The sequence below is a fragment of the Ranitomeya imitator genome, chromosome 4 (genome assembly GCF_032444005.1).
Source record: "Ranitomeya imitator isolate aRanImi1 chromosome 4, aRanImi1.pri, whole genome shotgun sequence".
NCBI lineage: Eukaryota > Metazoa > Chordata > Amphibia > Anura > Dendrobatidae > Ranitomeya > Ranitomeya imitator.
In genome coordinates this window covers 203,167,898-203,193,978 of record NC_091285.1, presented here as the reverse complement: position 1 = coordinate 203,193,978, position 26,081 = coordinate 203,167,898, and the positions used below count along the sequence as shown (strand labels likewise).

At 44.2% G+C, this 26,081-nt stretch overlaps 1 protein-coding gene across 1 annotated transcript in view; it reads right to left on the bottom strand.

Moving 5' to 3' along the window:
* LOC138675777 (sodium-coupled monocarboxylate transporter 1-like) overlaps positions 1-24,245 on the bottom strand; it is a 126,760-nt gene extending 102,515 nt beyond the window's left edge. Inside the window, exons 1-5 of the mRNA XM_069764296.1 lie at positions 23,783-24,245; positions 16,436-16,501; positions 15,976-16,027; positions 14,853-14,920; positions 13,398-13,552 (exon numbers count right to left, since the gene is read on the bottom strand). Coding sequence (XP_069620397.1) covers positions 13,398-13,552; positions 14,853-14,920; positions 15,976-16,027; positions 16,436-16,501; positions 23,783-24,133 — 692 coding nt within the window. The 5' untranslated portion in view covers positions 24,134-24,245. The remainder of the gene's footprint in view (positions 1-13,397; positions 13,553-14,852; positions 14,921-15,975; positions 16,028-16,435; positions 16,502-23,782) is intronic.
* Between the last annotated feature and the right edge of the window lie 1,836 nt (positions 24,246-26,081).

Genomic DNA, 26,081 nt, shown 5'->3' with positions numbered 1-26,081 from the left:
CCATGGTGGGATTGTTCTGTTTGCTATTGTGTGTTGTGGTTCAATAAAGTATTGCCACACTGTTTTACCTTAACCCTGTGTTGTCTGTGTAGTGTGTTGCCCACTGGGAGATAGAGCGGGCGTTCAGTGGTATGAGCCGTGGTCCATGCAGTCTTGCTAAAGACAACCGGGCCAGTGGTTGAGAGCACCCACTGACCCAGTTGGGCCCACACATATGTATTAACCCCCAGTCTGGCAAGGATCTCACCTTTCAGCTTCCCATAGTCCAGGGCATCATCCCGACTGAGGTCCAGGTAGACCTTCTGTGCCTCTCCTGTCAAAAAGTTGGACACCACTTCAGCCCACTAAGTCACCGGCAGGCTCTCTCGCTCTGCAGTGCATTCAAAGATGGTGAGGAAAGCCTCCATGTCGTCTTCAGGCGTCATCTGCCTCAGCACTGACCGAATCTTGTACCGAGCCTCTGACTGGAATGTTGTCGCTAGTAGACCTGCCCTTCGTATAGCCGTGATCTGCTGCATCAACAATTCAGTTGATTATGTAGCTCCTGCTAACGTTGCTGCTCCAGCTGTTGCCGCTGCAACGGCAGAGCCTCCTGTTGTTGTGCTTGAGACACAGCCAACTGTCTTAATTTTTCCTCCATCTTGTCTGCAGGCTTAAGGTGCAGTGTTGCAGGCCTGACCACAGACATGTAGCACGCTTTATGGTATGCCTTAGTTCGCAATGCTCCACTTTCTCCAAACATATGTAGTACAGCAGTGTCCACGCTGTGCAGCGATGAGGCAGTGACCCAAGCAAGTTCAAAACAAAACATGTTTAATGTCCAAAAACCTCACACAGTGCACAGCACGCTGTATCCTCTGGATCGCAGCCAGGTAAACAAAAGACAGTCTGGGACTGGCTGCCTTGAGTGTCGACACTGCAATGTACGCAGGGGTGCCAGACCCTTTGGCTCCTCTTGACCCTGTGTTGCCTCACACAGGGAGTGCTCTGCATATCAACTGCTCTGTCTGCTTGCAAGACCAAAACTGACACACCCCAAACTCTCCCTGCAGGGTTTTTTTTTCCTTCAGCCAGACTCTGTGGCCATGGGCCACTTGTAAGTTCCGGGCTGGAAGAAACGGATTGGCCCCACTACCTTCCTGCAGTCTGTTCCAAAAATAAAAGCCCAAAATGGTTTTCTTGAACAATTCCTTGGTCAAATAGTTTGACCAGGTTCAAACATACTTTTATTCTGCCTTGTGACTCACAGGCAACCTGCTGTGAACACAAGGCACTCCAGCGGATCTAATACGCTTCTGAGCGCATCCTGGAGGACACATAGCGACAGTCACATATGACACCGGTCACTGCCTCACAGCATGCACAGGGAAAAGTGGTGAAAATGCAGGGTATAAGTCACATAATGGCCAGAAATGGTGTCATTCCTCTTGTACACCTACAGAACTCCATAATCTGAATAGAAAATACAAAAAACTTTGGCACATGCGGCATCAGAGAATTGTATCCGTAAGGGTTGAGTCTTTTTTTTTCTATTCAGTTTTTTTGCCTCATATATAATGATAAACAAATAAATGCTTGTTTTGAGTGCCAAAGTTTTTTATATTTTCTATAAGATTTTCTTCTGAGCACCAACATTCGTTCACAGTGAGCACCTCTTTGTTCTTTATACCACAATCTGAATAGCTATTTGAAAGTACAGTTACACTTTAAGGTACCGTCACCTTTAGCGACGCTGCAGTGATCCAGACAACGATCCTGATCGCTGCAGCGTCGCTGTGTGGTCGCTGGAGAGCTGTCACACAGACAGCTCTCCAGCGACCAACGATGCCGGTCCCCTGGTAATCAGGGTAAACATTGGGTTACTAAGCGCAGGTCCGCGCTTAGTAACCCGATGTTTACCCTGGTTACCAGCGTAAACGTAAAAAATAACAAACACTACATACTTACCTTCCGCTGTCTGTCCTCCGGCGCTGTGCTTCTCTGCACCGACTGTGAGCGCCAGCTGGAAAGCACAGCGGTGACGTCACCGCTGTGCTCTGCTTTCCGGGTGGCCGGCGCTCACAGTGCAGAGAAGCACAGCGCCGGAGGACAGACAGCAGAAGGTAAGTATGTAATGGTTTTTTTTACGTTTACGCTGGTAACCAGGGTAAACATCGGGTTACTAAGCGTGGCCCTGCGCTTAGTAACCCGATGTTTACTGTTGTGAATTCTGTTGTCAAGCTTCCTCCTGTGGTCGTGAATGGTACTTCGGCGAGTTCTGTCTATGGGCTCCCTCTGGTGGCTATGAGTGAAGCTGCTGCTTCTGAGGTTCCTTACACAGGTGACGTGGCTTATCCTTTGGTTGGCTGCTCTATTTAACTCCTCTCAGATCGTTACTCTATGCCAGCTGTCTATGTTTTTGCATTCGTTCAGTTCGCTCCTGGATCTCTCTGGTGACCTGCCTTCTCCTGCAGAAGCTAAGTTCCTTATTGTCTTATTTTGTTCTCTGTTTTCTTGTCCAGCTGGTTTTCATGATTTTGTCTTGCTAGCTGGAAGCTCTGGGATGCAGAGTAGTCCCTCCGCACCGTGAGTCGGTGTGGAGGTCTTTTTTGCACACTCTGCGTGGTCTTTTGTAGGTTTTTGTGCTGATCGCAAAGTTACCTTTCCTATCCTCTGTCTATTTAGTAAGTCTGGCCTCCCTTTGCTGAAACCTGTTTCATTTCTGCATTTGTAACTTTCATCTTTACTCACAGTCAATATATGTGGGGGGCTGCCTTTTCCTTTGGGGAATTTCTCTGAGGCAAGGTAGGCTTTATTTTCTATCTCTAGGGCTAGATAGTTCTTAGGCTGTGACGAGGCGCCTAGGTCTGGTCAGGAGCGCTCCACGGCTATTTCTAGTGTGTGTGATAGGATTAGGGCTTGCAGTCAGCAGAGCTCCCACATCCCAGAGCTCGTCCTGTATGAGGTTTAATTATCAGGTCATTCTGAGTGCTCCTAACCACCAGGTCATAACAGTACAGCTGGCCCAAAGTATTAATGCATCTCAATAGAGGAATAAGAGAACTTCTGAGACCATTTTTTTTTCTTTGCACTGTGTTTTGTCTTTCTTTTCCCCTAGACCTTTGGGTGGTACAGGACACAGGTGTAGGTATGGACATTCAAGGTTTGTCCTCTTGTGTGGATCATCTCACTGCAAGGGTACAAAACATTCAAGATTTTGTGGTTCAGAATCCTATGTTAGAGCCTAGAATTCCTATTCCTGACTTATTTTCTGGGGATAGATCTAGGTTCTTGAATTTCAAAAATAATTGTAAACTGTTTCTAGCTTTGAAACCCCGCTCCTCTGGTGACCCCGTTCAACAGGTAAAAATCATTATTTCTTTGTTACGTGGTGACCCTCAAGACTGGGCATTTTCCCTTGCGCCAGGAGATCCTGCATTGCGTGATGCTGATGCGTTTTTTCTGGCGCTTGGATTGCTTTATGATGAGCCAAATTCAGTGGATCAGGCAGAGAAAATCTTGCTGGCTTTGTGTCAGGGTCAAGATGAAGCGGAGGTGTACTGTCAGAAGTTTAGAAAGTGGTCTGTGCTTACTCAGTGGAATGAGTGTGCCCTGGCGGCAATTTTCAGAAAGGGTCTTTCTGAAGCCCTTAAGGATGTCATGGTGGGATTTCCCACGCCTGCTGGTCTGAATGAGTCTATGTCTTTGGCCATTCAGATCGATCGGCGCATGCGTGAGCGCAAAGCTGTGCACCATATGGCGGTATTCTCAGAGCATAGGCCTGAGCCTATGCAGTGTGATAGGACTTTGACCAGAGCTGAACGGCAAGAACACAGACGTCGGAATGGGCTGTGTTTTTACTGTGGTGAATCCACTCATGCTTTCTCCGATTGTCCTAAGCGCACTAAGCGGTTCGCTAGGTCTGCCATCATTGGTACGGTACAGTCTAAATTTCTTTGGTCCGTTACTCTGATTTGATCTCTGTCGTCCTATTCTGTAATGGCATTTGTGGATTCAGGTGCTGCCCTGAATTTGATGGACTTGGAGTTTGCCAGGCGCTGTGGTTTTTTCTTGGAGCCCTTGCAGCATCCTATTCCATTGAGAGGAATTGATGCTACGCCTTTGGCCAAGAATAAGCCTCAGTACTGGACTCAATTGACCATGTGCATGGCTCCTGCACATCAGGAGGATATTCGCTTTTTGGTGTTGCATAATCTGCATGATGTGGTCGTTTTGGGGTTGCCATGGCTACAGGTCCATAATCCAGTGTTGGATTGGAAATCTATGTCTGTGTCCAGCTGGGGTTGTCAGGGGGTACATGGTGATGTTCCATTGCTGTCAATTTCGCCAACAACTCCTTCTGAAGTCCCTGAGTTTTTATCAGATTACCGGGATGTTTTTGAAGAGCCCAAATCTGGTGCCCTACCTGCTCATAGGGATTGCGACTGTGCTATTAATTTGATTCCTGGTAGTAAGTTTCCTAAAGGACGTCTGTTTAATTTATCTGTGCCAGAGCACGCCGCTATGCGGAGTTATATAAAGGAATCCTTGGAGAAGGGTCATATTCGTCCGTCGTCGTCACCATTGGGAGCAGGGTTCTTTTTTGTGGCCAAGAAGGATGGTTCTTTGAGACCTTGTATTGATTACCGCCTTCTTAATAAGATCACAGTCAAATTTCAGTATCCTTTGCCGCTGCTGTCTGATTTATTTGCTCGAATTAAGGGGGCTAGTTGGTTCACCAAGATAGATCTTCGTGGTGCGTATAATCTTGTGCGAATTAAACAGGGTGATGAATGGAAAACGGCATTTAATACGCCCGAGGGCCATTTTGAGTACCTGGTTATGCCATTCGGGCTTTCTAATGCTCCATCTGTGTTTCAGTCCTTTATGCATGACATCTTCCGAGAGTACCTGGATAGATTCATGATTGTATATTTGGATGACATTTTGGTCTTTTCGGATGATTGGGAGTCTCATGTGAAGCAGGTCAGAATGGTGTTTCAGGTCCTTCGTGCGAATTCCTTGTTTGTGAAGGGGTCAAAGTGTCTCTTTGGAGTTCAGAAGGTTTCATTTTTGGGTTTCATTTTTTCCCCTTCTACTATCGAGATGGACTCTGTTAAAGTTCAGGCCATTTACGATTGGACTCAGCCGACATCTGTGAAGAGCTTACAGAAGTTCCTGGGTTTTGCTAATTTTTATCGTCGCTTCATCGCTAATTTTTCCAGTATTGCTAAACCGTTGACTGATTTGACCAAGAAAGGTGCTGATGTGGTCAATTGGTCCTCTGCGGCTGTAGAGGCTTTTCAGGAGTTGAAGCGTCGTTTTGCTTCTGCCCCTGTGTTGTGCCAGCCAGATGTTTCGCTCCCTTTTCAGGTTGAGGTTGATGCTTCTGAAATTGGAGCAAGGGCTGTTTTGTCGCAAAGAAGTTCTGATGGCTCGGTGATGATACCCTGTGCCTTCTTTTCTAGAAAATTCTCGCCTGCTGAGCGCAATTATGATGTGGGCAATCGCGAGTTGTTGGCCATGAAGTGGGCATTCGAGGAGTGGCGACATTGGCTTGAAGGAGCTAAACATCGTGTGGTGGTCTTGATGGATCACAAGAATTTGACGTATCTCGAGTCTGCCAAACGGTTGAATACTAGACAGGCTCGATGGTCGCTCTTTTTCTCCCGTTTTGATTTTGTGGTTTCATACCTTCCGGGATCTAAGAATGTGAAGGCTGACGCCCTGTCAAGGAGTTTTGTGCCTGACTCTCCGGGTGTTCCGGAGCCGGCGGGTATTCTTAAAGAAGGGGTAATTTTGTCTGCCATTTCCCCTGATTTGCGGCGTGTGCTGCAAAAGTTTCAGGCTGATAGACCTGACCGTTGTCCTACGGAGAAACTGTTTGTCCCTGATAGATGGACTAGTAGAGTTATCTCTGAGATTCATTGTTCTGTGTTGGCTGGTCATTTTGGAATCTTTGGTACCAGAGATTTGGTGGCTAGATCCTTTTGGTGGCCTTCTTTGTCACGGGATGTGCGTTCTTTTGTGCAGTCCTGTGGGACTTGTGCTCGTGCTAAACCCTGCTGTTCTCGTGCCAGTGGGTTGCTTTTGCCCTTGCCGATCCCGAAGAGGCCCTGGACGCATATTTCCATGGATTTTATTTCTGATCTCCCTGTTTCTCAAAAGATGTCGGTCATTTGGGTGGTTTGTGATCGCTTCTCTAAGATGGTCCATTTGGTACCCTTGTCTAAATTGCCTTCCTCCTCTGATTTGGTGCCATTATTTTTCCAGCATGTGGTTCGTTTGCATGGCATTCCAGAGAACATCGTCTCGGATAGAGGTTCCCAGTTCATTTCGAGGTTTTGGCGGTCCTTTTGCGCTAAGATGGGCATTGATTTGTCTTTTTCTTCGGCTTTCCATCCTCAGACTAATGGCCAAACCGAACAAACTAATCAGACTTTGGAGACATATCTGAGATGCTTTGTTTCTGCTGATCAGGATGATTGGGTGTCCTTCTTGCCTTTGGCTGAGTTCGCTCTTAATAATCGGGCCAGCTCGGCTACTTTAGTTTCTCCTTTTTTCTGTAATTCTGGTTTCCATCCTCGTTTCTCTTCAGGGCAGGTTGAGCCTTCGGACTGTCCTGGTGTGGATGCGGTGGTGGACAGGTTGCAGCAGATTTGGACTCATGTGGTGGACAATTTGACATTGTCCCAGGAGAAGGCTCAACGTTTCGCTAACCGCCGGCGTTGTGTTGGTCCCCGACTTCGTGTTGGGGATTTGGTTTGGTTGTCATCTCGTCACGTTCCTATGAAAGTTTCCTCTCCTAAGTTTAAGCCTCATTTCATTGGGCCATACAAGATTTCTGAAGTTCTTAATCCTGTGTCATTTCGTTTGGACCTTCCAGCTTCTTTTGCCATCCATAATGTGTTCCATAGGTCATTGTTGCAGAGATACGTGGCGCCTATGGTTCCCTCCGTTGATCCTCCTGTCCCGGTGTTGGTCGAGGGGGAGTTGGAGTATGTGGTGGAGAAGATTTTGGATTCTCGTGTTTCGAGACGGAAACTCCAATACCTGGTCAAGTGGAAGGGTTATGGTCAGGAAGATAATTCCTGGGTTTTTGCCTCTGATGTTCATGCTGCCGATCTGGTTCGTGCCTTTCATTTGGCTCATCCTGATCGGCCTGGGGGCTCTGGTGAGGGTTCGGTGACCCCTCCTCAAGGGGGGGGTACTGTTGTGAATTCTGTTGTCGAGCTCTCTCCTGTGGTCGTGAATGGTACTTCGGAGAGTTCTGTCTATGGGCTCCCTCTGGTGGCTATGAGTGAAGCTGCTGCTTCTGAGGTTCCTTACACAGGTGACGTGGCTTATCCTTTGGTTGGCTGCTCTATTTAACTCCTCTCAGATCGTTACTCCATGCCAGCTGTCTATGTTTTTGCATTTGTTCAGTTCGCTCCTGGATCTCTCTGGTGACCTGCCTTCTCCTGCAGAAGCTAAGTTCCTTATTGTCTTATTTTGATCTCTGTTTTCTTGTCCAGCTGGTTTTCATGATTTTGTCTTGCTAGCTGGAAGCTCTGGGATGCAGAGTGGTCCCTCCGCACCGTGAGTCGGTGCGGAGTTCTTTTTTGCACACTCTGCGTGGTCTTTTGTAGGTTTTTTTGCTGATCGCAAAGTTACCTTTCCTATCCTCTGTCTATTTAGTAAGTCTGGCCTCCCTTTGCTGAAACCTGTTTCATTTCTGCGTTTGTAACTTTCATCTTTACTCACAGTCAATATATGTGGGGGGCTTCCTTTTCCTTTGGGGAATTTCTCTGAGGCAAGGAAGGCTTTATTTTCTATCTCTAGGGCTAGATAGTTCTTAGGCTGTGACGAGGCGCCTAGGTCTGGTCAGGAGCGCTCCACGGCTATTTCTAGTGTGTGTGATAGGATTAGGGCTTGCGGTCAGCAGAGCTCCCACATCCCAGAGCTCGTCCTGTATGAGGTTTAATTATCAGGTCATTCTGAGTACTCCTAACCACCAGGTCATAACAGTTTACCCTGGTTACCAGTGAAGACATCGCTGAATCGGCGTCACACACGCCGATTCAGCGATGTCTGCGGGAGGTCCAGCGACTAAATAAAGTTCTGGACTTTCTGCACCAACCAACGATGGCACAGCAGGATCCTGATCGCTGCTGCCTGTCAAATTCAACGATATCGCTAGCCAGGACGCTGCAACATCACAGATCGCTAGAGATATCGTTGAGTGTGAAGGTACCTTTACAGAGGACCTGGCCTATTTTTGTATCTGGTGTAAATACCATTGTTCTCTAGAATCTGGCTTTGTTTTTGCTTTCTTCATAAGGCACACAATTACTGAGATATGGTCCCCTCTTCCCTGTATGTAAATCAATTATTTTAGATAAGTGGGTATGGTGCTCAGCCAGCACCCATTTATGGGAGTCTTCTGGAGGGACATGACCTGTTGGCTAAATTTTCATATATGGAATAGAGGACCATATCTGAGAAATGAAAAATAAATAATGCCAGATTCAGGAGAATGTAAAAAATTACATATTTATGGTACATGACAGGTCCTCTTTAACCCCTTTCTGACAATAGACGTACTATCCCGTCGAGGTGGTCTGGGCCCATATGACAACGGATGGGATAGTACGTCTTATGCGATCAGCCACGCTCACAGGGGGAGCGCGGCGAACCGTGGCCGGGTGTCAGCTGATTATCACAGTTGACATCAGGCACTATGTGCCAGGAGTGGTCACGGACCATTCCCGGCACATTAACCCCCGCAACACTGCGATCAAATATGAACGCAGGGTTCCGGCGGCATAGGGAAGCACCCTGAACCCTCATAACTCCCTAACAAAAAAAAATTTGGTTCCAAAATTGGGCTGATGTAAAGTAGACATGTGGGGAATGTTACTTACTAAGTATTTTGTGTAACATATCTCTGTAATTTAAGGGCATGAAAATTCAAAGTTGGAAAATTGCGAAATTTTTGCCAAATTTCTGCTTTTTTTCACAAATGAACCCAAGTAATATCAAATAAATTTTACCACTATCATGAAGTACAATATGTCATGAGAAAACAGTGTCAGAATCATCGGGATTCGTTGAAGTGTTCCATAGTTATAACCTAATAAAGGGACAATGGTCAGAATTGTAAAAATTGGCCCAGTCATTAATGTGCAACAACCCTTGGGGGTAAAGGGGTTAAACACCATGTGGGTTATTTTCTACAGTGCGAATGGGAGTTCACTTCACTTCAATATAGTATTTTAAAGTGAACCTGTTACTATGAAAATGCAGGAAAATCTGCGGGTACCATGTTAGAGAGCAGGAGGAGCTGAGCAGTTTGATGTTTTTAATATTTGCTCTGTGAGAAAGATTCAGTAAATTCTGTGTTTTAGTCATTTAATCCTCTGCTCATTCAGGGATTTCCTGTCAGTGACTGACAGCTTTCACTCTTTGTTTCATTGCAGCCATTTAGTAGATTCAAAAAAGTTCATTTTTTCACATTAATGTATACTCTGCAATCTACATTTCTGGTTTTTTTTTTCAGTCAAGATGGGGTGCAGAGTGTACATTTGAAATGGAGGCTGGGGGGTAGTCGTAGCTGAGGGTGGCCTTGCCCTCCGTCACATTAACACATTACAGTCCACTCACTTATAAGTCAGGGTCCATTCCACACTGCCGGGGTGCCACGCATAGTCCGTTTTTAGTCCAAGGGCATGTAACCCCTCAGGGTCAGGATCCTGTAATCCAGCAGGGGAGGCGCAATGGGCATAACAGAACTTGGAGAGGGGGAAAAGAAAAACAATGTTCCTCAACTCTGCACCAGGCTCTGGTGCTACAGGGCTCTTCTGCCCACAGGGAAGTGGAACAGTCTCATTCTCCATTTTTTCAGCAGGTGCAACAAGCACAACTTTTTTTTAAGTACTTCTCAGTCACTGTCTCGGCGGCACATGTCCCATACCGCTCTGTCCCACATTGGGCTCTGTCCCTGTGCAACAGTCAGGGAATGTGAGGATGACTGAACCCTTTCCTGGCACTCATGCCGTTCTGGTTCATCCTCCAGGTGTAACAGGGTGACTGCCACGGCAAAAATACCCCCGGGGTCCATCCTCTTTGAAGAAGGTGACCCGATCTTCTTCCTGGTATCGGTTTGATGGACCCAGGGGACAGAATGTCTATGAAGATGAGCCTGTGCTCCAGGGTGTGAGACCGAGTTCTACTCACCGCCTACTTGTTGTCCCGATCCCGCTGTTCCGGCATCCCGGTCGCGATCGCTCCGTGACTGTCAGACTCCACCGACACAGCTATCGTACACTCTAGTTCAGGCTCCCGCTCCTCCATTTCTGCCTCTTCCGGGTCAGCTTGTTCCGGATTGCTGACCTCCTCAGGTACGTGATGATGTCCCGGGTCCGGCAGCCACCAGTACTGCTCTCCAGCATATAGTGGGAACCTGTTGAGCAATTCATCCCCGACATTCCACAGCCTTCCGGACTAGGTCCTTTCCTTCACCTGCCGCCACTTCAACTCTATGTGGCTGACACCACCACAACAACGGGCACAAGAGTGGCCCATCAATGCCAGTGCTGTGCCTCACAATGGCACCGCACAGCTGCACACGAGGTTTTCTTCTGGGCCTTACCCATTCCAAGGTCGAGCCGCTTTCAGCTGCCCCACCCATTCAGCATCGGACTCCGTCTGTCCCTGGGGAATCTGCTGTAAGGGGCGAGGCTTCCTTTTCTTTCATTGTGCCCACCATGGGCAGGCACCGCTCACTGGGGAATGTGTTGTGAATTCTGTTGTCGGGCTCCTTCCTGTGGTCATGAATGGTACTTCAGCTGGTTCTGTCCATGGACTTCCTCTGGTGGGTGTTTCTGAGTTTCCTTCCTCAGGTGACGAGGTTAATTCGTTAGCTGGCTGCTCTATTTAACTCCACTTAGATCTTTGCTCCTGGCCACCTGTCAATGTTCCAGTATTGGTCTAGTTCACTCCTGGATCGTTCTTGTGACCTGTCTTCCCTGCAGAAGCTAAGTTCCAGCTTGTATTTCTTTGGTTTGCTATTTTTCTGTCCAGCTTGCTATTTTTTGTTGTCTTGCTTGCTGGAAGCTCTGGGACGCAGAGGGAGCGCCTCCGCACCGTGAGTCGGTGCGGAGGGTCTTTTTTGCGCTCTCTGCGTGGTCTCTTTGTAGGTTTTTGTGCTGACCGCAAAGTAACCTTTCCTATCCTCGGTCTGTTCAGTTAGTCGGGCCTCACTTTGCTAAATCTATTTCATGTCTGTGTTAGTATTTTCATCTTACTCACAGTCATTATCTGTGGGGGGCTGCCTTTTCCTTTGGGGAATTTCTCTGAGGCAAGGTAGGCTTTATTTTCCTATCTTCAGGGCTAGCTAGTTCCTTAGGCTGTGCCGAGTTGCATAGGGAGCGTTAGGCGCAATCCACGGCTATTTCTAGTGTGTTTGATAGGATTAGGGATTGCGGTTAGCAGAGTTCCCACGTCCCAGAGCTCGTCCTTAATTATCAGTAACTATCAGGTAATTCCATGTGCTCTTAACCACCAGGTCCATTATTGTCCTGACCACCAGGTCATAACAGGAATGCATCTCAGACCCAGGCCACTGTCTCTGCCATACGGAGTTTCACGCCATTTTCAGGTTAAGACGCCCACGAGGGGCTAAGCTAGAGTTGTCCTCAGTCTCTTCCCCATTATCTGCCATCTTTGCCATAGAAAGGGTACCTTCTGAATGCGAGGTATCGAGATCCTGCCATACTATGCTAAAAGAAACAGAAGCCAAGGGGGTAGTCATGGCTGAGGGTGGCTGCACTGGCACACCCTGGCCCTCCGTCACATTAACACATTGTAGTCCACTCACTTGTAAGTCAGAGTCCATTCCACACTGCCGAGGTTCCCTTTCTTTCAACACCACACAATGACAGTCAGTCCAGGGTCATCTTCAACATAACAATTTTACTCAGCTTGTTCAGTAAAATCACCAAAACAGCACAAAATTCTTCTCAGAATATCACCATTCCATTCCTTGTACTGTCCCTCACTCCTCCAGGAATATCCACCGGATACGCTGGTGCCGCAGCTTCCTGACAGGTCAGACTAACCCGCTTCAGGAGTTCCATGCCCGCTTCCCTCTCCAAAGGTGAAGTCGAAGAATGGCTCCTCCATTCCTAACTAGGTTATAGGCCTCGGACATTAAGGGTTTTTCCCACAAAGTTAGCTGCTAGCATCTTTATGCTGCCCTAATATTCCTCCGCTACTGTGTGACTGTCAGCTTTTAGGCCCTGGACTGCTGGGCTCTTTTGCTTGAACTTTCCCCTGGACACAACCGTCCTGTCCCTGCTCCCAGCTCACACACTCTAACTAACAACAGGAAGCTTCCCAACTACTAATTTTCCTAGCTTCTCTTAACCAGACAAAATCTTATTGGTCTAACTAATCCATATTCTATTCTATTCTACTGTGCTCCCCCTACTGGTCTAAGTCCTACACTATCCCTATATCTTTACAACAAATGAACATAAGTACAATGCAATACAAAATATATAAACATTACATGACATATGAAATATACCAGGGACGTATGCAAGGAGTGCAGGACATGAAACTGGCCCCCTGCACCCCTTACACATTAATGAGAAAAAAATTAACTTTTTTGAATTTACCAAATGGCTGCAATGAAACAAAGAGTGAAAAATTTAAAGGGGTCTGAAAACTTTCCGTACCCACTGTAAACCCAATTGAGCATCTCTGGAGAGACCTGAAAATGGCTGTCCACCAACGTTCACCATCCAACCTGAAGGAACTGGAGAGGATCTGCAAGGAAGAATGGCAGAGGATCCCCAAATCCAGGTGTGAAAAACTTGTTGCATCATTACTCATGGCTGCACTAGCTCAAAAGGGTGCTTCTACTCAATACTGAGCAAAGGGTCTGAATACTTATGACCATGTGATATTTCAGTTTTATTTTTTAATAAATTTGCAAAAATTACTACGTTTCTGTTTTTTCCAGTGAAGATGGGGTGCAGAGTGTACATTAATGAGAAAAAAATGAACTTTTTTGAATTTACCAAATGACTGCAATGAAATAGTGAAAAATGTAAAGGGGTCTGAATACTTTTCATATCCACTGTTAGTATGCACACAGAGACAACTGTCAGTCACTGATAGGACTGCCCACTGGATCAAAAATCCCAGAAAGAGCAGATAATTAAATTATGAAAACACAGAGTATACTGAATGTTTTCTCACAAAACTATAAATCAATCTGATCAGCCCATCCAGGTCTATAACATGGTGCTCTCAAATTGCATTTCATTTTCATGGGGACAAGTTTAAGACCCCATATTGCATCTATGGTAGCGCATCAAACTACATCATGTTGTCCTGTGTACACCTGGCCTGTAAAAGAAATCAGTACTTACTCCCAGAAGTTTAGCCTCCCACCATAGTAAGAATCATTGATGATTGTCTGTATTCCTCCTTGCACTACCACACCTCTTATGATGACAGCTATAAAACCGGCCAACATAATCACAATCTGGAATGCATCTGTCCATATTACGGCCTTTAGACCACCCTAGAAAAAATAACATTATAAGGTTAGGTTTTTACTATTATTTTACAATTGAAACTGATTCTCTGTCTTCTAGTTAAAGGGCACCTGTCAGGTACGAAATCCGTAGCTATCTGTCAGCTGCATGCTACAGAGCAGAAGGAGCTGAACAGAATAATATATAGTTTTGTGGGAAAAGACGCAGCATAACTTGTATTTTACTCAATGAAATCCCTTCTCTTTCTGTGCTCTGAGTCCAGTGGGCGGTACTAATCAGTGATTGACAGCCATATCTGTATGCTCACACAGGAAAAGCAATCAATAACTGATTAGTTCCGCCTACTGGACCTGAGTGCACAGAAAGAGCAGGGATTTCATTGCGTAAAATACAAGTTATGCTGCGTCTTTTCCAAAAAAAAACTATATATCAATCTGTTCAGCTTTTCCTGCTCTATAACCTGATGCTGGCAGATTGCACTGCATTTCAAGGCTGACGGGTTCCCTTTAAAGGGAATATGTCACCACCAGAGATGAGCAAATGTGATCTTATATAATTTTATCTGAGCACGCTCAGGTGTTATTTGAGCATCTGGGCATGCTTGCATATTATGTTCGAGTCTCTGCGGCTACATGATTTGTGGCGGTTAAACAGCCTCAACACATGTGGGGACTCGAGCATAATATACGAGAACACCCAAGATACTCCAATAACACCCGAGCATGCTCGTATAAGACTTTATCTTCAGCAATTTTGCTCACCACTAGTCACCACATTTGACCCATCTAAACTATTAATATGGCCATACAGGTTATAGACTGCTGAAAACAGTCCTCCTTGTGTGTCTCATATAATCTGTGTTGTTGCTGAGAAATCATCTTTTATCACTTTATATAAAGACCTCTTCCCAGCTCTGGGGAGGATGGTGCCTGGAAATAACTCTTTTTTCATCCCCAGTAAAAGCACTACCTTTGTCTATCGCTTTTTTTTATTATTGCAGGCAGCTCAATGGAAAGTGAATAGGGCTGAGTTACACTAATCAATGTTATACCCAGATCGATTTTTTAAAAAATATTGTAAATAATAATAGCATAAATAACAAGCATTTTTATGGCGTTTCTTTCCAAACTTTTTTGGTTGCAGTATTTTATTCTCTCACGTTTTCAGTACAATGCAATCACAAAAAAGATGTCAATGCCATTAGGAATGCCAGTAATTTGTTAGAATTACAAGAAAATATAGCAAACTATATAATGTATTATTGTAGCATTTATCACTGCGGTGCTGAATACATTGTGATAGTTGTACGCAATACTGTTGACATACCAGTGTGCAGTAGAAAGTACACACTAATCCGGTTGCAACCACTGCTCCCCAAAGATTAAATCCTGAAACTAAAAAAAAATAAAATAAAAAGTTGATCACCTCTACATATTGTTATAAAATTCAATGAGAGAGTACAGCTATTTTCTGGTTATCTATCCTTTAGTTAAACATGGACAAATGCCAGGGCCCAATGGGTTGGAATACCCAAGTTGGGGTATGCATTCCCTTATATACTACTGATCTATATTTGTATCCTTTAAGGGATTGTCCTGGACTTTAACATTGATGACCTCTCTATAGGAGAGGCCATCCATGTCTGAGCAGTGGGTTGCGACACCCAGGTCCCCCACTAATTAGCTATTTCCAGTGTTGGCAGTGGCCGCAACTGCACAGATATGGAGCTGCACAGCTAAGCTCCGTGAACTGTAGTGGTCGCAGCCAGGTACTGTACATCCTCCCCCTTACAGATCAGTAGGTGGCCACGTACAACTTCGCAACTGAGCAGTTCCAGCCACTTCTAACACCCAGAACAGCTGACCAGCAGGGGAGTGGGGTGCTGCACCCCAACTGATCAGACATTGATGATGTATACTAAGGACAGGCCCTCAATGTTAAAGTCCAGGACAACCTATTTATAAAAAAATATATTTTTTAAGTTTCATAAGCTTGTGCTCCTTGAAGAAAGCAAAAAAGTGAAAAATATGGTGTACTTTGCTGCTGCAGTGATTGACTGCAGCAGTAGTCAATCACTACATTAGCAAAGTTCCAGATGCCAATGATTGGTGGCATGCACTGTAGTCCTGACAACACCAATGTAGCCTGTCAATAAAGAATAAAGTGGCAGTGGAAAAGCAATGCTTGGGTGTGGCAAGGTGAGTACGGTAATTTCTCAGTTTGTTTTTTTAAGGCTTACACAAGCTGACAAACCTGAAAAAACTATTAACTTAAAACTCATTTATTAGACTATGAACCTAATAGTCCAAGTTTCTTTTTTTTTGTTTTTTACAAGACATCTTTCATATTTTGCTTTGAAAATTTTAAGACCGTAATGAAGCTGGCTGGACTAGTATTATCCTGAAGTAGTACTAGGATTGTCAAAAAGGCTTATACATGTTATACTAACCTTGATTCAATGCCAGGGCAGGTGCATAGATTACAATCCCTGTATACAGTATCTGAAATGAAAAACACTATTGTTTACACCTTTTGTTATGTTTTGTGTGATCCCTTGCAAAAGACCACTAATGCTGTCACTCAGAAGGACAACCACTTCTCAATCAATATGTTCCCCACTAGTAAAATATTAACACTTATTCTCCGGTGCCGACACCATTTCAGTGGTGTCAGGACTCGCTCTCCCAGGGCTTGTGTGACATTGTTATGTCACGTGATCTCAGAGGCCGCTTCACTGACCCCCTCTTTCGGACAAATCAGACAACCATAGGAAGTCAGAGCTGTGGCTGCTCTCTCACTTTTTCTGGATGTCAATTACGGTATGTCCAAAGGGGTGAGAGTGAAGGTCCATCTATATTGAATCTGGAATAAGCCTTGATCTATTTAAAAATAAATGTTTTATTACTAACCATCTCTATGATGAAAATGACTGTTCCGAGTATCCGCACGGTTCTGTTAAATCGGAGTTCCAGGTACTGTAAGAAACTTTTCATTAGTCACTTTCAGGACATTTAAAGAAAATAGGTCAAAATGGTGATAAAAGATATTATTTACGTAGTAACATAGTAACATAGTTATTAAGGTTGAAGGAAGACTTTAAGTCCATCTAGTTCAACCCGTAGCCTAACCTAACATGCCCTAACATGTTGATCCAGAGGAAGGCAAAAAAACCCATGTGGCAAAGAGTAAGCTCCACATTGGGGAAAAAAATTCCTTCCCGACTCCACATACGGCAATCAGACTAGTTCCCTGGATTAACACCCAATCAAGGAATCTAGTGTATATACCCTGTAACATTATACTTTTCAAGAAAGGTATCCAGTCCCCTCTAAAATTTTAGTAATGAATCACTCATTACAACATCATACGGCAGAGAGTTCCATAGTCTCACTGCTCTTACAGTAAATAATCCGCGTCTGTTATTATGCTTAAACCTTCTTTCATCCAGACGTACAGGATGCCCCCTTGTCCCTGTCTCAGGTCTATGATTAAAAAGATCATCAGAAAGGTCTTTGTACTGTCCCCTCATATATTTATACATTAAAATAAGATCACCCCTTAGCCTTCGTTTTTCCAAACTAAATAGCCCCAAGTGTAATAACCTATCTTGGTATTGCAGACCCCCCATCCTCTAATAACCTTGGTCGCTCTTCTCTACACCCGCTCTAGTTCAGCTATGTCTTTCTTATACACCAGAGACAAGAACTGTGCACAGTATTCTAAGTGTGTTTGCACTAGTGACTTGTATAGAGGTAAAATTATGTTCTCCTCATGAGCATCTATGCCTCTTTTAATGCATCCCATTATTTTATGTGCCTTTTGTAGCAGCTGCCTGACACTGGCCACTAAATGTGACTTTGTCATCCACCCATACACCCAGGTCTTTTTCATTGACGGTTTTGCTCAGTGTTTTTCAATTAAGCACATAGTAATACATCTTATTACTTCTACCCAAGTGCATGACCTTACATTTATCCCCATTAAAGCTCATTTGCCATTTATCAGCCCAAGCTTCTAGTTTACATAAATCCTCCTGTAATATAAAATTGTCCTCCTCTGTATTGATTACCCTGCAGACTTTAGTGTCATCTGCAAATATTGAAATTCTGCTCTGTATGCCCCCTGCAAGGTCATTAATAAATATGTTAAAAAGAAGAGGGCCCAATGCTGACCACAGTGGTACCCCACTGCTAACCGCGACACAGTCCAAGTGTGCTCCATTAATAACCACCCTTTGTTTCCTATCCCTGAGCCAGCTCTTAACCCACTTACACATATTTTCCCCTATCCCCATTATTCTCATTTTATGTATCAACCTTTTGTGTGGCACCATATCAAAAGCTTTTGAAAAGTCCTTATACCCTACGTCCACTGCGTTCCCTTGGTCCAGTCCGGAACTTACCTCTTCATAGAAATTGATCAGATTAGTCTGGCAGGCACGTCCCTAGTAAACCCGTGCTGATATTGTCATGGTCATGAGGTTATTCCTCCTCAGATACTCCAGTATAGCATCCCTTAGAATGCCCTCCAGGATTTTACCCACAGTAGAGGTTAAGCTTACTGGCCTATAATTACCGAGTTCAGTTTTTGAATATTGGCACCACATTTGCTATACACCAGTCCTGTAGTACAGACCCTGTTATTATGGAGTCTTTAAAGATTAAAAATAATGGTCTATCAATGACTGTACTTACCGTATTTTTCGGACTACAAGACGCACTTTTTCCCCCAAAAAAATGTGAGGAAAATGGGGGGTGCGTCTTATAGTTGGAATGCAGGCTTACCGGCAGTGGTATGGTGGCGGCAGAGGTGCGGCGGAAGATGTGCGGGGATGATGAGGCGCAGTGAGCGGTATGGCGTGAGCGGGGTCCCTTCCACAGGTGAGGTGACGCAGCAGCCCGGTATCCAAGGTAACCTGCAGAGCCGGATGAATCATGGCTTTATCGGTGGCGGCGGCCATCTTCCTGAGGCCTTTCGAGTGCAGATGGAGTGCTCTGCTTCCCGGGGCTTCAGAAAAATGGCTGCGGGAGGCCGCGCGTGTGCAGATGGAGATCGCGGCGGCCATTTTCCTGAAGCCGAGATCTAAATCTGCGAACTCGGCTTTAGGAAAATGGCCGCCATGATCTCCATCTGCGCACGCGCGGCCTCCCGTGGCCATTTTCCTGAAGCCCCGATGTCATGCAGCTGCAGTGCAGTACAGTGCAACCTCCACCAGGGGGAGCTTGGTAGGGAAGCCAGGCTGCACACACAGAGCAACTGAACAGACGCCACCTAGTGGTGAGAGCGAGGTCAGGAAAGCCGAGTCAGATCTCAAGACAGCACAATAGTACAAACGGATATAGACAGAATGAATAGTCAGGACATAGCAAGGGATAAGTAAACCAGGACGGGCAAAATACGGTAGAATAGCAACAAACTGAAACAGAGTCAAAGAGCCAAGCCAAGAGATCATAGCCAGGGAGTCAAGTAGATATACAGACAAACAAAGAGACACTGGGAAAGGGCAGGCAGGGGGAGATAACAGACACAGGACAAGTCAGGATTCACAGTAGGACAAACCAAGGGCTTCCAGAGTCACGTTTACACGCCAAAGACAGAGCTATAGCTGACACAACCCTCAGGATACCTGGGAGCTAAATAGCAAACCCGAGCCCAGAATTAGGCAGATCAAAGTTAACTCTTGACATGATCCACCCAGAGAAAGAGCAGACAGGACTAAACTCCATAACGGATCATGACACCCGGGAAGCAGAGCACTTCATCTGCGCATGCGCGGCCTCAGGAAGATGGCCACCGCCACCGATAAAGCCATGATTCACCCGGTTCTGCTGCTTACCTTGGATACTGGGCAGCTGCGTCACCTCACCTTTGAAAGGGACCCAGCTCATGCCATACCGCTCACTGCGCCTCATCATCCTTGCACCTCTGCCGCCGCCACAGCACTGCTGCAACCCCCCCATGGACACCAAGCCGTGGTGTCGCCCACTTAAACAGGAAGGGACCCTGCTCAGGTGCACGCCATATCGCCCACCGCATCACCGCACCTCTGCCGACACCATGCCTCCTGTGACCCTGCTCTGCCACCGCCAGCCCTCAGGAAAGATACTGTAAATTCGGACAATAAGACGGACCCCCATCTTCTAAAAAAATCTTTTTTTCTGCAATTTTCACCCCAAAGTTGGGGTGCGTCTTATGGTCCGGTGCGTCTTATAGTCAGAAAAATACGGTAATTCCTGCAGCACTTTAACTTAAATTATTACAGACATATAGAAAATAGTGTTCTATTGTATCATAGAGAAACATCAGAAGAACTTTAAATGAAAAAAAAAATTGGAAATTGCCACTGTTCGCTTGAAGTAAGTATCTAGTACAGCAAAAGCATGCTAGCTTGACGATTGCTTTGTAATTTAGGAAGAAATAGAGGAAGGAAGAAAGGAAGGAAATAAGAAAGGAAGGATGAAATTTTCAGATTATTCAGTTTTTGGAGTAAAATGGGTCTCTCTGACACCCATCACAATCGGGGGGGGGGGGGGACAAATGGTATTACACCTCATAGAACTTGAAGTATGTCGAAGCTAACCTAACGAAATAGACAGGGTGTTGTCTACCTGCTACTGTCTGGACTGCACGTGATTTATGTATACAAAGTCATAGCCCACAGTAACCACATGTAATTGAAGCAGTAATTTTGGCATTAGAGGAACTGGGCCAGTCTGGTGGTAAGTATATGTTTATTTTTATTTTATGTGGGACACTTTAGCTCAGCAGAAAGGGTTGTCCAGTAGTGGACCTCCTACTCTAAAGGGGTTGTTGTCTTTTAGAAAACGTTCTTTCAATCACACTGATATAATTATAAAAAAAGTTGCGTCTCTACCCAGGTAGACAGCACAAGCCACTAAGTTCAGGGATTGGCTGCAGCACTTTATGATCTACGCTTTTAGGTTACGTTCCCACAATGAGTTTTTGACCTTGTATATTTCACGGTCTAAAAATGTAGTATCTTACAGTTATAGCAACGTGAATGTAATTTACAGAAATCTCTTGCCCACTGTGCTTCTTTTTTTTACAATGGAAAATTTATCAGCTCACTAAGAAAATGGCAGAAAAAAATTCTTGTGTAACGATGGTCGGTATCCTCGAATAATAATAATAATAAAAAAATGCAATGTACTACAAGGAAAGTAAAAACCTTGGTGTCAGTTCATTAAATCTTTCAGAATTCTGGTGTTAAAGATTTCGTTTTTTTCAGTCAAGATGGGGTGCAGAGTGTACGTTAATGAGAAAATTATGAACTTTTTTGAATTTACCAAATGTCTATAATGAAACAAAGAGTGAGCCATTTAAAGGGGTCTGAATACTTTCCGTACCCACTGTAATATACAACTTAAAGGGTTCAGTCAATACTTATTCATAGATGGCCTATCATTAAGATAGGCCATAAACATCTGATCGGTGGGTGTGAGACACCCGACACCACCACCAATTAGCTGTTACCAGTGCCGGAAGTGGATGTGTCAGAAAACAGCAGCTCCATCAAAACTATAGTGGTCGCGGCTGGGTATTACTGATCCATTCCCCATTAATTAGCGTGTATAAAAATAACAGAGCTGGTGTGTTCCAGCAGCGACTGAAAACATTCTGCCACCACCATTGGTAACAGCTGATCGGCGATGGCCAAACCCTTTAACTTTATATAGCGTATAATGCTACAGTGATGTCCATGAAGACCGCTATAAAATGTATATCTTAACATAAAATGTATTAAGTTAAGGGCCTCCTGACTCTTCCCAACACATTATTTCAGGGAAACAAAGGATTGGACTCTTTGAATTAAAACTTTACATTCTTTTGTCCTCATATGAGTTTCTGGCAGTGGCTTACTCCCCTCTCTCCATGCACATGTGCCCTTTGCCATGACGAGTATGCGTGTTTTTGGCAGCTTTGTAACTCTATACATTTAGAACTTCAACTTTTCATACAGTTATATGAAAAAGTTTGGGCACCCCTATTAATCTTAAGCTTACTGTTTTATAAAAAAAAATTTTGCAACAGCTATTTCAGTTTCATATATCTAATAACTGTTGGACACAGTAATGTTTCTGCCTTGAAATGAGGTTTATTGTACTAACAGAAAATGTGCAATCTGCATTCAAATAAAATTTGACAGGTGCATAAGTATGGGCACCCCACCAGAAAAGTGACATTAATATTTAGTAGGTCCTCCTTTTGCAAAAATAACAGCCTCTAGTCACTTCCTGTAGCTTTTAATGAGTTCCTGGATCCTGGATGAAGGTATTTTTGACCATTCCTTTTTACAAAACAATTCCAGTTCAGTTAAGTTTGATGGTCGCCGAGCATGGACAGCCCTCTTCAAATGATCCCACAGATGTTCAATGATATTCAGGTCTGGGGACTGGGATGGCCATTCCAGAACAGTGTAACTGTTCCTCTGCATGAATGCCTGAGTAGATTTGGAGTGGTGTTATGGATCATTGTCCAGTGAAAAAGTTTGGGCACCCCTATTAATCTTAAGCTTAATGTTTTATAAAAATAGTTTTTTTTGCAACAGCTATTTCAGTTTCATATATCTAATAACTGTTGGACACAGTAATGTTTCTGCCTTGAAATGAGGTTTATTGTACTAACAGAAAATGTGCAATCTGCATTCAAACAAAATTTGACAGGTGCATAAGTATGGGCACCCTTATCATTTTCTTGTTTTAAATACTCCTACCTACTTTTTACTGACTTACTAAAGCACTTTTTTTTGGTTTTCTAACCTCATTGAGCTTTGAACTTCATAGCCAGGTGTATGCAATCATGAGAAAAGCTACTTAAAGTGGCCACTTGCAAGTTGTTCTCCTGTTTGAATCTCCTCTGAAGAGTGGCATCATGGGCTCCTCAAAACTGTCTAATGATCTGAAAACAAAGATTATTCAACATAGTTGTTCAGGGGAAGGATAAAAAAGCCGTCTCAGAGATTTAACCTGTCAATTTCTACTGTGAGGAACATAGTAAGGAAATGGAAGAACACAGGTACAGTTCTTGTTAAGGCCAGAAGTGGCAGGCCAAAAAAAACATCAGAAAGGCAGAGCAGAAGAATGGTGAGATCAGTCAAGGACAATCCTCAGACCACCTCCAGAGAGCTGCAGCATCAACTTGCTGCAGATGGTGTCACTGTGCATCGGTCAACTATACAACGCACTTTGCACAAGGAGAAGCTGTATGGGAGAGTGATGCGAAAGAAGCCGTTTCTGCAAGCACGCCACAAACAGAGTCGGCTGAGGTATGCAAAAGCACATTTGGAGAAGCCAATTTCTTTTTGGAAGAAGGTCCTGTGGACTGATGAAACCAAAATTGAGTTGTTTGGTCATACAAAAAGGCGTTATGCATGGTGGCCAAAAAACACAGCATTCCAAGAAAAACACTTGCTACCCACAGTAAAATTTGGTGGAGGTTCCATCATGCTTTGGGGCTGTGTGGCCAATGCCGGCACCGGGAATTTTGTTAAAGTTGAGGGACGCATGGATTCCTCTCAGTATCAGCAGATTCTTGACGATAATGTTCATGAATCAGTGACAAAGTTGAAGTTACGCAGGGGATGGATCTTTCAGCAAGATAATGATCCAAAACACCGCTCCAAATCTACTCAGGCATTCATGCAGAGGAACAATTACACTGATTTGGAATGGCCAGTCCCCAGACCTGAATATCATTGAACATCTGTGGGATCATTTGAAGAGGGCTGTCCATGCTCGGCGACCATCAAACTTAACTGAACTGGAATTGTTTTGTAAAGAGGAATGGTCAAAAATACCTTCATCCAGGAACTCATTAAAAGCTACAGGAAGCGACTAGAGTTTGTTATTTTTGCAAAAGGAGGACCTACTAAATATTAATGTCACTTTTCTGGTGGGCTGCCCATACTTATGCACCTGTCAAATTTTGTTTGAATGCAGATTGCACATTTTCTGTTAGTACAATAAACCTCATTTCAAGGCAGAAACATTACTGTGTCCAGCAGTTATTAGATATATGAAACTGAAATAGCTGTTGCAAAAAAAAACAATTTTTATAGAACATTAAGCTTAAGATTAATAGGGGTGCCCAAACTTTTCCATATAACTGTATGTGCTTTCTTTTTAGTCATTCTTACATATCTTCTTCATTCACCATGCCACGCTCATTTTTTACTAATGCATCCTTGATGTTTATAATGATACTTATTATAGTGAGATGATCCAGGCTAGACATACCTCATATGTGCTGGCTATGTTAAGTCTGTAAAACACAGGGAGGAAGACTTCTGCACAAATAATCACTACCAGTGCATATGATATAGCAAAGATGCTGTACATTGCTCCATAGCGATATACATCAGCTGGCGTTCCAAGGATGGTGACAGCTGACATGAAGCTGGCCGTAAGGGACATAGCCACTGGCACCGCTGTCATACTTCTTCCTCCTGTCAGAAATTCTTTGGATGTTGTCTTCCCTCGTCCAGCGAAGGCATAATAGATCCCAATACCTGCTGATATTAACAATACCACAGCAAACACAACATAATCCCAAGGAGAGAAAAGGCCAATTTCTGTAGAAGAATCCATGGTGTCTGCACATAGACTGCTTATTGCTATGTCCTAAAGCCGTATGACTTAAGTATATTGAAGAACAGGTTTATCCATTAACAATGCATCGGTAGGCTGGATTACATCTCTTTCAGGTGCCAGCCTTTATGCAATAGTCAAAGCGATATTGTCACTTACACAGGTCTAATAAGTGTGACGTCATAAAATGGGTGGAGTAGATCAGATGAGTTGACAATGAGGTCAATTAAAGAGTTTACATTAGCGGAAAAAAGTCTCCTCTTACACAAAACGTCTTACACAATTTATGCGCAATACAGTTGGATATATTCTATTCATCCTGAATCACATAGTGCTAAGGGAACATTCTGTGACCTTTGCGAGTCACAAAAAATAAAGGTTTAGAAAATGAAGAATTCAGTACACAGTGTCCTAATGTACAGGAGAGATTTCTGGTTTTAACTTATATAAATAACATTTACCATAATCACTGTACAAGGATGAGGAGTTATACTACCTCTTAAAAAGAGTTTTTTTCTATTTCTCAATTTAACAAATCTTTTGTTCTGCTCTCAGCTAAGAATCAAATACAATTATATCATCAAAAATAGACAAAGTGTCAATTTAGCTTGGCACTAATGTGTGCTAGGGTGCCTTCACACATTGTTTTTGCCCAAGTTTGTTGGCCCCGTCTGGGCTTAGGCGGCATCAACTCATCTCACCTCCTGATGATCCACACTTGGTGAAACGCATAGAGGTTACAAGCTGCCAACTACAAGTGCCCCCTTATGCTGTTATTGACATATGCACCATGTATCAATAGGTTTTATATCAACATTTAACTGGTCATGGTCTGTGATTTTTCCTACACTGCCTATAGAAAAATTGTGTTTCCTGGGAGATTATTATTATTTATTATTATAGCGCCATTTATTCCATGGCGCTTTACATGTGAGGAGGGGTATACATAATAAAAACAAGTACAATAATCTTAAACAATACAAGTCATGACTGGTACATGAGGAGAGGGATGCAAGCAGATTTATCCTAGTGACAGAGTGGCAACCCAATAGTCAGCAGTATTCTGAAATCATAACTAAACGGGGATCATGTTGCAGATAGTGCAGCAAAAGGCACTCATGTGTTCGGGCTGCAGCAGCAGAAGCAATAGCTCCCAGTCGGCTTCCAGGAGCTAAAAGTCTCTTGTGGGGCACACACACAGTCAATGTGCCCACTGCCCGACAGTCCACCGGCAGCTCTGTCTCTTCCAGGGGTATGGCACGCTCCCAACCAGGGAGCACATCCTTCCACGGCCAAACGTGGCCAGGCTCTGCTGCTGGAAGCAGGAATTTCCTGCTTCTTTGAGGCTGCTAACCCAGCCCCTTTCATTAACTCTCTCTATCCTTGCACTAATCATGTCTAATACAGTGCAATGGCAATATACATTGACATGACAGATATAAAACATTACACAGTACATATGAGACATGGCACATTAAACCTATTAAACATAAGGTGCTGCACGGGCTACATGTGCCTGGTATGCAGGAAGGCACGTGAGGTTTTTTCCCCCTTCCTACATACCGCCTAACTAGCTAAAATCTTTCTGTTAACAGTGCCAGTGTCAGGAACAGCCTCTCTGCACTGTTAGAATGTGAAAATGGTGCTAAAACAAGATGTCTGCTATTTATATGGAGATGGACATGTGATTTCAGCAGCCAATGACACAAGTAATTGTGTCAGGACATTGTGGGTGTTTACTGCGCCCTGATTGGCTAACCGCAATATACACACATAAGGTTAGGGGGAAAAAATGACTGTTTACAAGAATGCCGCGCATCTGAGCTCTGCAAACCCCCTTCCCTCATCAAACATGTGCTAATCGCTCATGATACATCACCATTATCATTGCTAAAGTGCTGAAAATACTTTTTTGGCAATGCAAATATTTTCCCACACTTTTTACTGA